We start from the raw sequence: 18,139 nt of genomic DNA, 5'->3' as shown, positions 1-18,139 counted from the left end.
GATCCCCATGAGGTGAAACCAGAGTAGGGGCTCCCACAAAGTAACCCACAATGCTGGGGGTGCTGGATGTCACCCCTGGGCTCTCTTTTCCCTCTGGAGGAACCACAGGCTCAGAGCAGACCTCTTGGTGTGGTGCTGTGCTGGCCTGGGGGAGGCACAATGTGGTCAGTGTGTAGCTGTTCCTCTTACCCCTCTAACACAGTCTATCTTGGTCCCTATGGTGCAGGGAGTGCTTCAGCATCCTTCCTGTGTCCTAGGATTCTCTCAGTGGTATCTCATCCACGAACAGTTATTAACTGTTCTTTTGTGGGAGGACGAAGTCAGGAATGACCTACGTCACCGTGTTGGTGACATCACTCCCCTTACTATGTATAGAACACCGTTCTGAGGACTTTATATGGATTAACTTCTTTAACCCTCACAACCACGTTATGGGATTGGTAACACTATTAACCCCACTTTACAGATGTGAAAATTGAGGCAAAGAGAGGATAAAGTGGGAACCCTGGCTTAATTCCGGTCCCCTCGGCTTTTGACCCCGAGAGTGGGACTCCCCTAACTGTCCCTCTGCTTCCTCCCTCCCAAGAGCTGGTGTGCGTCTCCTCCATCATGGCCAACAGTGGTACACTGCCCTTCACTGGGCCCTCGGTGTAACACACCTGCTGGAGACGGCGCCTTCAATAGGGGAGGCAGGAGAGGCAGGTAGGAGATACAAGAGGAAAGGAGGAACAAGGGCACTTTCAATTCATCAGGACACGTGATGGCAGGTACTCTACCTTCTTTTTTTTTTTTTTCAAAGATTTTATTTTTCCTTTTTCTCCCCAAAGCCCCCTGGTACATAGTTGTATATTTTTAGTTGTGGGTCCCTCTAGCTGTGGCATGTGAGATGCCACCTCAGCATGGCTTAATGAGCGGTGCCATGTCCGGGCCCAGGATCCAAATCGGTGAAACCCTGGGCCACCGAAGCAGAGCACGCAAACCCAACCACTCAGCCACGGGGCCGGGCCCCCAATATTCCACCTTTTAACCATCACTTCCCACCTCCCAAAAACTGCTGGTGGTGGGAGTGGCAACACCGCCCACCAACACCGGCAACTCCCCTCCGCACTCAAGCCCTGTCTTAGGCCATTGGAGGTGCTCCAGCCTCCTTCTGGATGAGGGCCGCTCCCTACCCAAGGCAAGACCGCTCAGAGTTACTGAAGCTGAGGCAGCCACCTGCTTCATCCCTGCAGTGTGGATTCAGGCTGAGAGCTTTTCACCAGGGAAGACACAGGCCCAGAAAGGACTTGTTCACGGCACAGAGCTTGTAGTTGTCAGGGCCAAAAGTAAACCCGTGTCCTAAGGCCAGGGTTATTTCCCCATTCCCCACACTGCCATTTTGTGAGGAAGTTTTCTTGGGTGGGTGGGGGCTGACATCATTCCCAATCTTGCCCCCCTAAGAAAATAGTCAGTGAATGTCTCACAGAGGAGCTTTGGGAAGTCATCTGATCCTCCGTTACGAGCCTTACCCCACAGGAAGGGGCAGGAGAATCAACAGTGCCCAGTCTTGTCTTGTATTTGCATAACATCTCCAGAAGGAACTCGTATACTTGTTACCTCCAAGGAGGACACTAGATGGCCACGGCTGGACTGACTTGTGCCATTTGATGTTGGGCCCCGTGAACACAGCCTGTTTAAAATAAAGATCCTTTTAAAAATACTATTTCTTGAAGCCCCAGCCTGGGGGTCAGGACGACTCAGATCTGGTCCCGCCTCTGCCACACACTAACTGCAGCTTTAGGCAACTCGCGTCATCTCTCTGGGCTGTTTTCTCCGCTGTAAAATATCAGTGGCCTGAACAAGCCATCAGCAAGGCTCCTCTCTCAGCTCCAAAGGTCTGTGATTCTCAACTCCCCAGCTGATTCTAAAATCCATGAGGGGAGGGATGGGACCATTTTGGAGTCTTCTAAAAAAGTTCCTTTGTAAACCTAGGCCCAAAGGCATTTTGCTCACCCAGCTAGAAGCCACTCCCTTGCTGGGACACAGGTCTTCAGACTAAGCTGGCCAGGACTGTTCTGTGAGTCAGGAGAAGAGGAGATACTGACAGAAGGGAGCATGGTAAACAGAACTTGGCTTCCAGAGACATGTGGACCTGGTTTCAAATCCTGGGTGACTTTGAGCTACAGTCTTTTAACCTCTCTGGTCCTCAATTTCCTCATTTATAAAATAATCTGAACTTCCTAGGTTAAGAGGATTACATGAGATAACATATGAAAAGCACCTAGCACGCAGAAGGCATTCAATCAATGTTAGCTTGCTTCCTTCCTCCCTCCCTCCCTTCATCAGAGCAGCTGGGACACAGAGGAGGCTGGGTTCGTTTGTATGTTTTGTCTTTAAATTGGTTTTCTTATGCAAATTTATGAAACATGGCCAGCTCAGTTGGTTCTCCTAGCAATGTTGTTGCTACGGATCCAAGACTGTATGTAGGCTGCTCACACCAGTGGAGCGGAAAAAAGCCCCACCTAACTTTGCCAGCTTAGGACTTCAGGGGGCTTATCTTTCATTTGTCTGCATGGGGAAAACAAGGCCAAGTGGCCTTTGGGAAATGGCCCAGTGAGTCTCCAGCTGGTAGGTGGAGGAGGAGGGAGGGAGGCAAAGCAAGAGATGGAGAATGTCAGCACTTCCCAAGACTGGCGGCAGGAGACAAGGAGCTCTCGGGGTGCAGGGGTGGGGTGGGAGGGCTTTGCACTTGTAGGGAACTCAGCTACTTTCTCCAGGACCCCAGGCACCTAAAGGTCTCTGAAAGCCTTGGTCTTCTCACCCATAGAAATGGACTGAAAACCTCTACATCATAGGTTTGTTGTGCTTAGATCAGATACCTAGGAGGGGTTCTGTGAACATTAATTTTTCCTTCCTCTATTCTTCTTAAGAGGAAGGAGGCAAAAGCCTTCAAAGGAGACACATTCACACAGCTGCCTTGTGGAAAATGGACTTGCAGAGATTTAATTGATGTAGAAAACACAGAATTGTTGTAACACGTGACCTATTCCCAAAGCACACAGACGGGCCAAGTAACAAAGTGGACTTTTTCCTGTGTGGTTGACGGATGCCTAAAATGTAGCTGGAGGGTAAAAAAGCCAGTTGGATCTTAGTGACAAAGAAATAAGTGGTGAGACAGTGGAGAGTTGACTTCCCTACATTGGAGAGGCAAGGGCAACCCCATAGCTTTCAAGACAAGAAAAATGGAGGTGTTTTATTGAAACAATAGGACAGATGACAGAGAACATGCCCTGCAACCCCGCGGAGCCCGCTGATGGGAGGCGGGGCTGCAGGAGCTGTGCCAGAATGGCAGCAGCGCCATCGGGCACAAGACCCCTCACCTCCTTCTGAATGAGTCTCCAAGCTCTGGGAAGGGGAGGCAGTGGGATGTTGCAGGGGGTGGCACAGGTGGAAAAGATGGGTGGAAATAAGAACCCATGAACAGACCCAAGGTGGTCCAGGAGGAGAAAACAAGCTGAGGGTGAGAAACCATCCCAGTCTTTTCCTATGGCTTGTTGGCTTCCTGAAAATTGTGTGCTTGAGACCTGAGAATCTAGCTAGGATGGCACGGGGAGGGGCCCTGAGGAAGCAGGTGCCAGCACAGGGAAGAGAGGCAGCAGAACTTCTGGGGCCCAGCCTCCTGCAACCTCCGCAGGGCTCTGGGCCAATCCTGAGAGAGTTAAAGGGGAGACAGAGTGCTCAAGAAAGGGGACATTAAAAGAAACAGAAAACAAGGTCTGATGCCTACGAGGCTGAGGTATTGGAGAGACAGAGCCTGGCCCCAGGGTGCAGACGTGCTGCGGGCTTTGCTCTGGTGAATGAAGGACCATGCTCAGAACCGTGGGAGCCCCCTGAAGACCCAAGGGACCAACTCAGCCCCTAAGGGAGTCCGTTGGCCTTTGGTGGCAACTGCTCCGATACCTGCTACTGTTTCCAGTCGGACCATCCGTTTTACCAGCCCCCATGGCTCCTCCAAGTTCTGAGTGGCACAGGCAGCAGAGGGGACAGGAGAATGCTTTAGCAGAGGGAATAAAGTGCAGGCAGCTCCTCAGGCACTTGGTCTGGGTGCAGGTGAGGCCAGTGCCCCAGACACCGCCACTCAGGGCCTCAGTAATGATACAACTTCAGTCTGTTGTTCTCATCCAGGCCCAGCTGCAGGAGGCCCAAAGGGGCTGTTGGCTTGGGCACCGAGGAGAAGAGATGTCTGGCCACAAGGTGAAGGAAAACTGCAGTCAGCTGGCCAGACAAGGTCCTCCTCAGACCCCCAGGGCACAGACCCACCCCTAAAGGTCAGCCCAGCGGCCACAGCAGGAAGGAATGGGGTTTGGGAACCCACTAAAAGGATACAATTTGGGGTCATTCTTGTAACGTTCTAGCCACTTTCGGTTAGCGTCGATCATGCCCTGAAAGTTGGTGCTGCCCGCTTCGGGGACTTGGGGACGGGGAGAGGAACGCTGCAGGAGGCGGAGCTGCTCACTAGGAAGGAGAAGGACAGCACGGGGAGAGGAAGAGAGGAGGAAGGGGACCGGAGGCCATCACATCTGCCTCCTCGCTCTTCCTCTCAAGATCCCAGCTGCAGGCTTTTCGGGGTCTCTTTAGCAATTCAAAGCTTCCTCTACTGGCAAGAATGCCCCTCTGGAATGATGAGCATCACTTCCCAAAAAGGGGGGGACCCTCCCCTGCTTCCCGGCTGAATACTCATGCCATCAAGGCTCGAGGCTCCCACGTCTGCCTAGTCCTGGCCAATCTCATCAGCGAAAGCTCTCCCCTCTGTCGACTCAGACACCTGCCCAGCATTGGCTCCCAAGTTGGCCAAAGGGGTGAGTGGCAGGGGGACTTACGGTTGGGGGACTGTAGTGGGGGATATATATTTGGCAAGGAAGAAGATGAATGGGAAATTAATAACAGGTTTAAATAATTGCCCATCTGTCTCCCCCACAGGGCACCCCTCTCACTCCAGATGTTGCTCAGCAGGACTGGAGGAAGAAGGGAGCCGGATGAAGCAGACAAAGAGCTCAATGGCAAAAACAAAGGCCACCCTCCATGGCCAGAGGGACCAGTGAGAGGGCAGGGTGCAGGGTCCCACCAGGGGCTGACTGCTCCCCGTGGGTGCCACAGGGCAGCTTCCTGATGGAGCCGGGCAAGGTAGGCCCAGCCCCACCCTCACTGAGACCTGGGCGGTTTGGACTTTTCTCTGGCTGTGGCGAGACACCTTGGACCCAGGCAGCTGTGAGGACGGGGGCCTGCCCAACCTCTCTGGGCAACATGACTGGGAGTTCTGCCCCCAGTCAGAGGTCCCACCTACCCAGGGAGGCGCAGCTGAACTGTGTGGTTCCACCCTGAGCCCACAAGGAGGCTTACCTGGCAGACACGTAACCCAGCCTGTTCTCCAGAGGGGGAGGGCCACTGCTGAGGAACGGGACACCAGCTGGGAAAGTGAGAGGAAACTGTTCAGAAAAGGGCAGTGGTTCAGCTCAGCCAGACCCTGGCCTTAGCAGACGACCTCCCTGCTCACCGGTACCTCCTGCCTCTCCAGAACGTGGAAAGACAGTGTTTCCCAAAACAGTTTTGGTGCTTGGAGATGAGACACAGAAGACAGACAGGAATTGTCCTATTGTAATCCTAAAACTTAATCTACTTTTCTATTTGGATTATTAGGCTGGGGATGAGATATGTAACTTTTTCCCTCAAAATTTATGGCTTTTCACATTCCTCAGCAAGGCTATGAAACCAGGTGAGGTCACCTGGCCCAGAAGCAGAGGGAAACCATATGGCCAAGGGGTTATGAGCTGAATCGTACTTGCTCACTGGATACCCTGGAGCATATCACTTAACCTCTCTGAGTCTGTTTCCTCTTCTGTAAAGTGGGGCTGAATAATTACTACCTCTGAGGGTTATAAGGACTAAATGAAAAACTGTATGTAAAACGCCTGGCCCATAATATAATGCACAAGCAACGATGAACTTTGAGGTTCTGCAGAGCTCTAGAATCCATCATAAAGGCCCCAGTCAGCCCAAGCGCCAGGAAAACCATCGTGACCCACAGGGCCTCTGGCTGCAGGGCAACCAGCAAGTTTTCTTCCCAGGGCCCTACAGACAGAGTCAAGGGGTAGGCGAGGGAGCAGGGGAGAAAAAGAAAGAGGAAAAAGAGGGAGGAAGAGGTAGGAGGGAAGGCACAGCCCAGAGGGAGGCGTACTTGGAAAATACTTGCGCCACTTCTCCACCAGGAAGTCATCCACAGTTTGAGCCACAGAGGAGGAGAGCCTCGGGCCCAGCCCCGGGTCCCAGGCCCACTGGGTGGACGTGGGTGTAGCAGAGAACGAGGCTGAGACGCGGGACGGGTAGGTGGGAATGGGGATGCTCCTGGGGGACCAGGAGGCAGTCTGCGCTGGCGTGGAAGTGAAGAGCGGAGGTGGTGGCTGAGTGCTGAGGCTGCCCAGCATGCTGAGGACACCGTTGAGCTGGCTGCTGATCCGCTGCAGGGAGCTGCTCAAGTAGTGGATCTTGTTGGGGGAGGCGGGACCTGGGGTCGGGGTGACTGAGGGGGAAGAGACAGATGGCGGGAAAGGACCCGGGTCCAGGGTCTTAAAACATCCCCAGGCCCGGCTGGCATGATGGCACCCTCCTGGCCTGCCCCTCCCTGTTCCTCCGGACAACAGCCCCTCAGCCCTGACTGGGGGGACAGACGGGCTTCCGTGTCCCAGACAGTGCAGACAGGAAGCTGGCCGTGAGAAAGAGGCTCTCCAGGGCGAGGCCCTCTGCCCCTTTGCAGGCCGGGGCGGCAAAGGAAGAACAGCCTGCCAGAAGGCACTAGAAGGGAAAGGCTCACAGGCCAGCCTCCCACCGGGAAGTGCTCTGTATGTTCAGGAGGCTTCCCTGACCCTTCCAGCCCCCGGTGTTGGCAAGTGCAAACGCATTCACTCCTTCCCCAGCATTTACTGAGTACCTGCTGCAGACAGTGGCTCCCGGAGGCCTACCCAGGCAGGGCTGAGGGAAGGGGGCTGCACTGCTGCTCCCCAAGTTCTTCCCTCTCCATGGATCCCGTGGTCCTACCCCTGCCCCGCCCCCCGCCACCTCTTCCCTGCTGCCGCCACCACTCACCATGAGGCAGGGGGCAGGATTCGGAACTTTCACTGCTCGTGTCTTCCATGTCACTGAGGTCAAAGGTCACCACCTTCTTGGCCGGGGTTCCTCTCAGAGTGTCCTCATCTGACGCCTGAGGGGTAGAAGTAGCAGTTGTTACTGCCGCTCACCCTGGTGTTTGGGGACTGAGGACTTAGTGGCAGGCTCTTTGGGACCCAAAGTTCTGGGGGAGGCACATCACACAGGCTGCCTTGCAAGAGGGCAGGAGAGAGGGAGGCAAGGCTAACAGAACTCAGCCACCTGAGATAGAGGTAATAGGGCCACCAGGATCAGACGGATCCCACCCTTCCCCCCAGTAGACTCTCCCCGCCGTGTCCATCCACCTAAGCTTCCCTCCTGCCACACCCAGGCCTCAGGCACCCAGAGGAACATCTACAGGACTCCAGGGGAGGTAGGGACGCCTCCTAGGTGGTCTGTTCCTGACACCCTGGACACAGCTCTCCGCAGGCACCACGCAGGGGAGGGCAGGGGCTAGTCCCTCTCTCAAAAACCTTCAGCAAGAGGCTAGCGTCTGCTCAAGACCACTGGGCATGGATCCCCAAACCCACAGCTATGTTCAACAAACTCCAAGCTGAAGCCGTTTCCACCAGCCCGGGAGCCCTAAGCCTACTGCCAATCCCGAGCCCTGGAGGCCAGCTCCCCTTGACACAGGAGCAAAGAACCCAACCAACTCCCAGAAGCAGAAGAGGGAGGCCATGGCCGCACTGGACTATGTGGCCACAGGGCTGCACCTCTTCCCGGAGAGAGAACTCGAGCTGATTTAGCTTCTCCTCTTTCTTCTTCAACAGGTCGTGGCCTTTCCGCATGGCCGACTTCATCTCATCCAGGTGCCTGGTCTCCTGCAGCCAGGGAGGCAAGGGAAGGAGAAATATGGTGACAAAGCACACAGGTGCAGGAGTCCAGCTCTCCCATTTGCTGGCTGAGTGATCACGAACAAATTACTTCAGTCTCAGTCTCGATTCTCATCTAAACAAGAAATACTACTTTTCACAGTAGTGAGAATTAAATGAGATAGATAGAGTATGTTACACGCTTAGCACTACGCCCACACCCAATAAGTTCTCAAATGGTTACTGTCAGCCAATGGTTATCATCACTGCTCCAACTACCATCATTATCATCATCATCCTTGGGAGGGACTCAGTGGAGCAATGAGAGGGCCTGGGGGCAGCATGTACATACCCCTGGGAAGCGTGCCCCTCTGTACCAGCCTCTTGCCCTCTGCTGCCCCCAAAGTCAGGCTTAGGGGCCCCAGGGGCCTGAGGGCCCTCACCAGCTCAGAGTACCATCAGAATTCTAAGGGACCAGGTGTAGTCTTCTGCTAGGACCCTCAAAAGGCACAAAAATCTGTGGTCCCAACTAATAATAATGAAGTCTCTGCCTCGTCATTGAAAATTAGGGTATCAGAGAGTAAAACAGAAGTAACGCCAAGTGTGCTCAAAAGACTTTTACTAATGAACGAAGTCTTTAGTGTGACAGAAAGGACGAGCAAAGCACTGGAAGTGAAATTTTAAAAACCTTATCCCCTTCACCTAGATAATGGGAATTACACTATTACTTTGCACATCATCTGTGGTTATTGTGAGGGCCAAATGATTTACTGCTAGAAAGCACTTTGCACACTGTGCACACCACGTAACTGTAAGATGCTTTCATCCTCATGGAGACACATAACCTACATCACCTGTCCAGTCTCCCCAGGGCCCACGTGACCACTCTCATGGCGTCCCCAGAATGATCATGAGGGCAAGCCCAAAGGCGAGTGTTGCCCTGGCTCCCTGATGCCCCCCCACCCCCACCCCGCACAGGACTGGCAGGTTCTCCTCGGGGCTCCTGACCTCCTCCAGGTCCTTGCGCATGTCTTCCAGGGCCTTGGTGCCTGGCGGGTCTTTGGCCGCCTCCTGAGCACTGGCCAGCTCATGGCGCCAATGCTGCTGGGCAGCTCTCAGAGCCGTCTGCCGCCTCCGCATGGAGCGTGACTGTCGCACGAGGAACTCCCTGGCACTGCGGAGGGCTATCCCCTCAGCAGAGAGGTAGTGCCGGACGCTGTGGGGGACAGGCCAGGGCAGGGGAGGTGGAGAGGGAAGACAGAGACTCTGAGATGCCCTGCTGTGGGTCATTCAACCACCTCCCCAGCAGATGCCTATCCTGAGCACAGGCTGCTGGGCCGGGGCTGAGGCTGGGCTGTGTGTAGGGGCGCCCCGACTAAATACCTACAGGCTGTGGCATGTTGCCCTGAGTCCTCCCACCCTAACTCTGAAAGGGATGCTGCCAGAGGCCTCTGGACACATGGCCAGACACTCCCCTCAGCCTGATCCTCAACCAGAGGCCAGCAGACGCCAGCATGCTATGTCAACAGTCACAGTGGGCACCTTCTTGGCTTGCCAGAGAAGATTCTTCAGTCTCCTGGGACCCCTTCCCTGAACCAAGCCCGACTGGGGATCCCTGTCACCTCATTTCAGCTCACCCCAGCTCTGTGACACTGGCGCTTGCTCACCCCTTCATGGCATCCTCAGCCTAAAATAAGATAGCCTGTTGGAACTCACCTGTCCAAGGACAAGTCAGCCTCTTCCTTGCTTTGGGAGAGAGAAGACGATACCTCTTTGGTCTGGTTCTAAGGACACATGGTAGAAAAGACACATCATTGAATGCAAGAAAAGCAGATACAATGCAGCCCCCCAAAGCCCCTTGCAGTGGTCTAGACACAATTGACTCTGCCAGGGGCTGGGCACTACTCACTTACAGATATCATTTGACTGACAGAGATGGGGGAGTCGGATGATAAGAACAGGAGGCTAAGGTCCTATATAGAGCAGAGCCAGGACCCCTCCTGGTGCCCCACCCCCTCCTGATGCCCCACCCTCTCCTGGTACCCCACCCTTCCCAGTGCCCTGCCCCAGCCCAGCCATCCTGTCCCTTCCAAGGCACAGAGAAGCTCACTGTCCCAAGAGATTTCCTCAGGTCCTCAATGTGGAGATCTGGTTCAAGACGTGCGGAAGCATTACTCTCCTCAACTGCCAGCTCTTTCAATGTGTCCCGCTTCCTCTGAGCTTCGGCCTCCAGGTCACTGTGGTGGGAAGGGGGGTGGGAGTGGTGAGGCAGGGTCACATGATAAAGCAGGCCAGGCAGCACACTCTTGGGACTCCTTGGTGGGCCTCAGACCTCGATATTGGGGAGAGAGCGGGACCATCTCCATCCCTTCACTCCTGTCAAAGTCCCTGAGGCAGGGCTGGGGCAGGAATGGTAGAACCAGGGACCCCAGCTTTTCATAGCCTCTTAACAGCCCCACTTCCTACAAAATGCTGCAGACACAGCCCCTCTGCCTGTTAACTGGGCCATGACTAGACTGGACCTGTGAGTAGCAGAGGTCAGAGGGCAGGCAAAAGGCAGTGGGGGTGGCTGAGTGCAGGGGGCCCACACCACCTGACACGCTTCTGCAGCCTCTGACTCTGGGTCTGCAGCAGATCCACCTGGGACTCCAGCTCCAACTTGCGGGCCTGAAGCTCATCGAGAATTCTTCGGAGCTGCCGGTTTGACTCCAGCAAGTGGGTGTGCTCCTTCTTTGCCTCCTCCAGGTGCTGATGGGTGGCTGTGGCTTCCTGGGACAGAAGAAAAGATAGAAGCACCCGGAGACACAGTGGGGAGAAGGCAGGGAGAGGGAGCAGGCAGCACCAGAAGACAGGGAAGCCCACAGAGCCCAGGAGAGAGGGTGGGACTCAGACACATGACGTCACTGTGTCTGCAGTCCCGTCCTCCCACTACAGCCCTGCTCCCTGAGGGTCCCAGCTGGGCTGCACACAGTGGTGCTATCTGTGGAATACTGGCCACCACTGTTTGGAACCCCAAAGCCCTGGAGAGACCAGGTGAACAAAAGGTGGGGTCTGGGGAGCAGGGAGAGGAAAGGGAGAGAGAGGGAAAGGAGGAAAGGGAATGGGAGAGACAAAGGAGGGAGGACAAGAGGCAGGCAGACCTCGCTCTCCAGCGCCACCTTTCTCTGCACATCAAGGAGCTGCTGCTTCTCCTTCCGGGCAGTCTCCTCCTGGGCGGAAGGAAGGAAACAGGGCCCTCTGGCATCTCCAGGCCCCTGTTCTAAGGGGCAGGAAGGTCCGCCCTCTCCTGGGGGAGCTGTGACTCCAAGGTCAAGGGCACCTGGAGATCCAGTTCTCCACCCGACTCCCTCACCTGGATGTCCAGCTGAGTCAATGTGGCCTTGACATCTTTGGTTCTGGTTTCAAGTTCCACCTCTAACTCTTGGAGTTTCCTTTCCTGCACAGAAGCGTAGGCGGAGAGGAAAATGCACGTGTAGAAAGAGTGCACGGCATTAGCTGAGGGGCAGGAGGGGTTCCTGACCCACCATACCACACCACGCCCCCACCCTGGGCTCGGGGACCTGCGGCCTCCCAGGGAAGCACCACACCTTGTCTGCTTTCCAGACAAGGAGAAGCAGAGGCGCCAGCCCCAAGGCCCAAGAGGGGCTGACCTCCTCTTCTAATCCTGGGGATGCTCCCTGGCCCAGAAAACAAAGGAGCAAAGATGCCGCAGCCTAGGGATGGCCAGTGAGAGCCCCACGCCTGGAGCCCTGAGGCTCCGTCCTGCCGTCCTGCTGCTCCTGGCACTTTTCTACCCTGCATGCAGGTGTCAGGGGTGGGGGAGCAAGCGACCACCAAGAGCCCCCACCTGTTCTCGGTGCCGACGCCGCAAGTCCTCGAGCTGCCTGTCCTGGTCCTGCCTCATGGTCTCCAGTTCTCGCTCGTGGGCCCTGCGCAGGCGCTCCAACTCTCCAGTCAGGTGCCCCAGGAGTTCAGCCCGCTGCTTCCTCTCCTGCACGGAGCGGGAGCCACTGCTGGGAAATGGCAATGGCCCCTCATACCCCTAAAACCACAGCCCTCCCACCCCTGCAGCCTTGGGTCAATAAGATCAGGGCCCCATCAGCTCCCTAAGGCCAGCTCTTAGAGGAGAGCATTGAGGACAGCATGGTCCTGTGCCCCAGGAAGCCTGCACCCCGACTCCACCACTGAAGCAGACGCTGGTCAGATGTCCCGAGGAAATCCCCCTTGGGGGCCTGCCTCTCCTACTGCTCCACCACGCGAAGCTTTCCTTCCTTGCAGGAAGAGAGGTCATCGGTCAATGATCACTACTCCTCAGCAAGGTCAGAATTGGTTTGGGAGGAGAGTCAACGGAAGTTCATCAGGGGCCCACTACTTCTGCCGTGGGCTAAAGTGGGCTAAAGTCAGCCCCCCGCCAACTGTGCACCTGCAACATGAGCAAGCCAAGCCGGCGTGGGTCCACTTAAATAGCTGAACTTTCCCGCCTAAGGCCAAAGGCTGAAGATGGGCAGGTAATATCTAAACATGGTTTGGCTCTTGTTGGTCTATTTCTTGGTGTCCTGGAATTTCCATTAACCCTCGTGGCCTGGTGTTGGGTAGTTAAAACTGAAAGCTTTGGAGTCAGACAGTCAGGGCTTGAATCCCAGCTCCTCTACTTACTAGCAAGGTGGGCTTGGGAGGGCTGCCTACACTCCCCAAGTCTCAGTTCCTCATTTCTAAAATGGAGATGACGATAGTTCGCTCTCCTAAGGGCGTTGTGAGGACTGAATGAGTTAGTACACACAAAGAGCTTAGAAGAGCGCCTGGCCCCAGTGTGAGCTCAGTGTTAGCCAGGGCTACCACGAGAGGCGAGTGCAGCCCACCCGATGGACTTGCTCCTCAGCTACAGCTTTAGTACAAAGGCAAAACATGACTTCACCGCCACAGGGTGCCAGGGAAGAAAGGCTCCCACAGTCCCCGACCACCGTTTGTCCCCTTCCCGTCCTCCAGCCAGCTCGGAAGGGCCCCAGGGTGTGTGTATGTGTGCACGCACGTGCATGCACACTCCAGGGGATGTAACCAAGTCACCTCGGCTTCATACTGCTCCCTGGCCTCAGCCACCACTTGCCGGTGCTCCTCCTTCATTTTGTCCAGTTTCCTCTCGTGTTCCCTTTCCACCTCCTGGCGCTTCTCTCTCAGGAGGCCACTGAGCTGCAGGGCAGGCGGCAGGGGTGGAGCATGCAGGACTGAGGGTGGACCAACACTCGGGGACTGACACACTTGAAGGTTTCATACACATGTGCAACATACGACGCACCTCCCCAACGTCCCCCTCCCACACACACAGCTATACATCACACGTACATGACACGTGACATACACACAGCCATACACCAGCACTCCCTCCCCACACATAGACAGCGGCATGTGGGTGGAGAAGCACCTGGCCTCAAGGGAATAAAAATGGAACCAGAAGTTCTAACCCCAGCTGAGCCATCCAATGCAAAGCAGAGGGCCCTTGGGCCAGGATGGCTCGGCCAGCTGTCACAGCATCCACAACAGGCACACGCGCAGGTGAAGAAGCAGACGGGCATTCACCTCTTGCTCATACTCAAGCACTTGGTGAACTTTCTGATGAGCTCTCTGCTCCGCCCGCCCGAGGCTCTCCTGCAGCTGGGCCTCCTCTTTCTGCTGAGCTTCCTCCATCTTCTTCTGGAGGCTGGAGACCACCTGAGGAGGCCCCACACAGGGGAGTGTGACCCTCAGAGAGCACAGGAGAGTGGCCACAGGGGGACTCACTTCCCAGGGACCCAATGCCCACCGCCAAGGGGGCTGCAGGGAGAGGGCGCTCCCTCCCTAGCGGCAGGGACGGGGTTGAGTTCTCCTGCCGACCAGCAGTGAAAGGCTCTGGCGGCTCACGCTCAGGGAGCAAGACGCCCAGGATCTGCCTCTGCATCTCACCTGTCTGTGCTTGGCCTCCAGCGAGGAAGACAGCCGCTCTAGCTCAGCTCTGTGCTCCTTTTCCAGTGCTGCCACTGCCTGGGGAGCAACAAAAGGCCCGTGAGGGACACAGAGCAGGGAAGGCTGGCCGGGCACTGACCCTCGGGGAAGGAAGAGTCAGGAAGACCGTCCCCAAGGCCCTCGAGCTAAGGGGCCAAGGGGAACCACAGGCACATCTTTGTTCCTCGGAAATAACTCAGTCCCTGAAGTCTGCAACTAGCAAATGAACAGCAATATGAAGGCTGGAGTGGAGGGGCATTACAGCAAGCCTCAGGTCACTGCTTCCAGCCCCCTGCCTCTGGGCTGGCCACGGGTACACAGGTGACACCCATGCCTATGAATCGGGCCTGGGGCAGGGAGGGCTGGAGGTTCAGCACAAGCTCCCTGAGCGCTTGCAGTACAAGGAAATTCTCCCTGCACCTTGTTTAAGAGATGAAGTTCCCCCTTCACCAAAAGGAAACAAAAGCTCACATGGCCTGACTATTCCTCCCACCTCTTACCCAGAGACAGACCATCGGACTAGAGGGACAGGGAGTAAGGACAAAGGAGACAAATCTCCTCTAAGTGTGCCAACCTCTCATTCGAAGGCATGAGAGAAAAGGAGAGAGAGGACAGGTCACTGCGGCTGCCCCTCAGGGACAAGGACAAGGACAGGAACAGGGCACCTTTGTCTCAGGACCTCTGGTCTGGTTTAAGCTCTTTCAGCCATGAAGTCTTCCCAAATGCACAGGACACTTCCCCTCAAGCCTCGTCCCTGCTATGGCCAAGACCCAGCTGTGCTGGCTGCACCGGCCCCAGAGGGAGCCCCTGGATACCTGTGGTACCCTCCACTCTGCAGTGGAGGCCAGGGCTGGCACCTGCCTGAGACCCTCGGGTCCACACGGAGTAACAGGCCCAGACAGGCCCACTGTCCCCATGCCCGTCTGTGCAGACACCTGCTTTCCAGCTGGCTCCCCCACCTGCCCTTCCTCCTCCTCCACACTCAGTCCATCCCCAGTCAGCCCAGGGACATGTCTGAGGGGGAGGTCCCCACTCAGCCTCCTCACTTCCTTCCTCTCCCCCTCCAGCTGCTCCCTCAGCTGCTGCAAAGCCTTCTCCTTCTCAGCGTTCAGGGCAGCCTGCTCTCTCTTCTCCGAAGCCTCCATCTCTTCCTTGAGCTGCTCCAGCATCTGCCTGTTTCTCTGCTCCAGGCTGGCCCTCTCGGCCTTCTGCAGAGACTCCAGCTCTTCTCTCAGCCTCTGCAGGGAAGCCTCCTGCTCGGCCCTGGGCACAAAGAAGGGAATGGCGGTGGGCCTGTGAACTCAGGGGCGCCTCCACGGGGCTGGGCGGCCCACAGTGCGCACTCACCGGATTTGGACCTCATGTGCTTCTGTGCTGGACTGGACCCGGGCCCGGAGCCGCGACAGCCTCCGGCTCTCCTCCTCTCTCATCCGAGTCTCCTCTTCCTCAGTGGCTCTCTGCAGTTGCTCCTTCAGGGAACTGGGAAGGAAAGGAAAGGCAAGTCTGTTAGAGGAACCACAAGGTCTTTCCTCTTCTATCTGTAATCCCTGGCTCTTGGCCTCCAAAAGCCTGAAGGTTGCCTGTGAAGCTTCCCAAATCTCAAAGACGAGTCTAACCTCAGCCTCTGGGTCCTGCTGCCTCCCTGTAATACCTCCCAGGATGAAGAGGGAGCCAGGAACTCCACCTGCCCTTTGCCACAGGAAGCAGATTACAGGCTGCTTGATCCCAGAACCGCTTTTCTTCCAAAGGCTCCCCTTTGCCGACAGGTTCGCCGTGGCATGACATTCACTCAAGGACACATACAGTCAACCCCAATCTGATTCTGGTTCTATAGCCTTCACTTCCCACCCAAGAGACTCTGTTCTAGCCACATCAGATGGCCACCCCCTCTGAATCCCGCCACACTCTTCCTTGCCTCCTGGCCTTTGTTCCTGCTCGTTCATCCGCCAGGATTCCCTTTTCTACCTGACGAGCCCATGTTCGTTGTTCAACACCAGTTCCCTCCTCTTAGAGAAGGCCTTCTAACTCCCTCCAAGTTCATCAGTTAGCCTTTCTGTTCCCATCACACTTTTTATGGCGACCTTTCTCATCCCAAGCCATTCTGTACCATACATCACGCTGCAGCATAATTAACCTTTTGTATGTCTATTTTCCTCACAAATCTGGGAGCTTCTCCAGAGAAATAATCTTGTCTTAAAATCTGTTATAGCCCAGGTGCCGAACACAGTAACCGACACGAAGTAGGTGCTCAATTAATGTTCATTCAGTTTGAACACTCTCACCCAGCCCCAAACGATCAGCAAGCCGTGATGGTCTGTGAGGGAGTCTTATTCACAGATCAGCGATGCTAACCATTTCATCCCAAGCGGACAGCCCCTTGGCTGACGCACACCACAGCCTCCTCATGCAGCCCCACGTGACCAGGGGCTGTGTGCCACGCACCCAGGGAATTCAGGCCTAAGGAAAACACGATGCAGAAGACGATTTCTTTGAAAAGCTTCTGCAGTGAATTCCAAAGCCAAAGAAGACTTAGGATCATTTTTTATTTCAAGTTATCAGCACCACTGCTCTCCTCCATTATGATGAAAAATTTGAGTTAAATAAAAATCTTTCTTTCTAGCTTCCCCAGAAACCTTTCTCTTGGTCCTATGCCTAAATTTTACATATAGAACCACAGACAGTTAGAGCTGAAAGGGGCTTTAGAGGCGAAGTCCTTTATTTTACAACTCTCTTCATCTTACAGCTAAACTCCATCTCTTCATTTTACAACTAAAGAAACGAGGGGTCAGCCCACCTGTCTTCCTGCCTGCCTTCTCATTCAAGAAATATTTGCTACAAGGTCAGCTGTGGCTTCCAGAAGTTTCTACCAAGTGGAAGTTTCCCAGCAGACAAGAGACCCTACCCCTCAGAAAGGCTCGTGTGTAAACAGAAACAGGGTTCTCATGATTAACTGTTTCCAAGACAGCCAGGCAGGGTGCTGCCCACAGAGAAATCACTTCGTCATACCACCGAAACTGTACTGATGTCAACTGAAAGTAAAAACGAGAGTGACCATTTATTGAGCAACTACTGTGTCTGAGGCCCTGAGTCAGACACTTTCGGCACACTGGTCTTCACCACAACCAAAGAGGGTTCTTGGACGCCCCTCTGTAGTTGGGTGGCTTAGGGAGGGATGGAAAGTACAGTCAGCCAAGCCTAGAGTGTTCAGGAAAAGAGAGGAGCCTGGTGGGCTGACAGGGAAATGCCACCAGGATGTCGTCCCAGGCACTGCCTCTCTAGGGAGCTAACTCACACCCTGTTCAGGTGGACCTCTGCCCCCATCTTCAGTTGGCTGGGAGAAGGGATCCTGTGGGGAGATCTGCTCTTTGGGATGCTCCCTGCAGGGGATCCAGGAGGGGTGATCTTGGGTCAGTGGATCCCTTGTTGGGCTAATAAGAGATTGCCCTGATCCTCAGGGCACTCAGGTGTTGGTTTCTCTAAATTCAGCATAAACATTTTATACACTCTACTACGTATGACATAAAAATAATAATTCTCTACCACTTTTGGATGTTCTGTCCAAGAGGACAAGATTTAGCCTCTAGTTAAATGACTAAGTAAACAAAGTATGTTAACACCTTTTAGCACCTTTCCCATCCTGGGACTGCAACAGAGATCGCTTATTATCTTCTCAATATCCATCCTCCCATTTTCCTTACTAACAGAGCCCTAGTTTTCTTCTGTCAGGTAGAAGACCAACTAAAAGACTACATTTCCCAGTCTCCTTTGCAACCAGGGATAACCAATGAGATGTAAGCAGAAATTATTGGGAAAGTTTCCAGGAAAACTCCTTGAAAGAATAAGCAGAAGTTATTGGGTAAAGTTTCTAGGAATGCACCTTTAAAGGGACAGAATGAGCTAGAAGGTCCCTCTTTTATACTTCACCCCTATTCTTCCTGCCTGGAGCACAGACACAATGGCTGGAGATCTAGCAGCTATACTGGACTGTGAAGAAACCCTGAGAGCAAAAACCAGCACTAAAGACAGCAGAGAGATTAAAGGAGGCTGGGGACCTGCTGACTCTGTGGAGCCACCATGCCAGCCCTGGACTGCCTTTTCTTATGAAAACAAACCTCTAGTGTGTTTACACACACACACACACACACACACACACACACACACACACACACACA

At 54.7% G+C, this 18,139-nt stretch overlaps 1 protein-coding gene across 6 annotated transcripts in view; it reads right to left on the bottom strand.

Moving 5' to 3' along the window:
- Positions 1-903: 903 nt before the first annotated feature.
- CEP164 (centrosomal protein 164) overlaps positions 904-18,139 on the bottom strand; it is a 64,991-nt gene continuing 47,755 nt past the window's right edge. For 3 of the 6 annotated variants that reach the window (XM_046686109.1, XM_046686108.1, XM_046686111.1), the window contains 18 exons: positions 15,315-15,446; positions 15,014-15,230; positions 13,929-14,006; positions 13,566-13,697; positions 13,056-13,178; positions 11,839-11,982; positions 11,344-11,427; positions 11,132-11,200; positions 10,585-10,760; positions 10,102-10,228; positions 9,708-9,775; positions 9,000-9,207; positions 7,893-8,000; positions 7,120-7,234; positions 6,215-6,556; positions 5,380-5,446; positions 4,366-4,494; positions 1,685-4,222 (listed from right to left, as the gene is read on the bottom strand). In XM_046686109.1, the coding sequence (XP_046542065.1) occupies positions 4,126-4,222; positions 4,366-4,494; positions 5,380-5,446; positions 6,215-6,556; positions 7,120-7,234; positions 7,893-8,000; positions 9,000-9,207; positions 9,708-9,775; positions 10,102-10,228; positions 10,585-10,760; positions 11,132-11,200; positions 11,344-11,427; positions 11,839-11,982; positions 13,056-13,178; positions 13,566-13,697; positions 13,929-14,006; positions 15,014-15,230; positions 15,315-15,446 (2,416 nt within the window). In that variant the 3' untranslated portion in view covers positions 1,685-4,125. The other 3 variants (XR_006891972.1, XM_046686112.1, XM_046686113.1) reach the window with 3 other exon arrangements.

The sequence above is a fragment of the Equus quagga genome, chromosome 14, assembly GCF_021613505.1.
Source record: "Equus quagga isolate Etosha38 chromosome 14, UCLA_HA_Equagga_1.0, whole genome shotgun sequence".
In the NCBI taxonomy this organism is placed as follows: Eukaryota; Metazoa; Chordata; class Mammalia; order Perissodactyla; family Equidae; genus Equus; species Equus quagga.
Note: the sequence above shows the minus strand (reverse complement) of the source record. Positions and strands in the feature narration are given on the sequence as shown.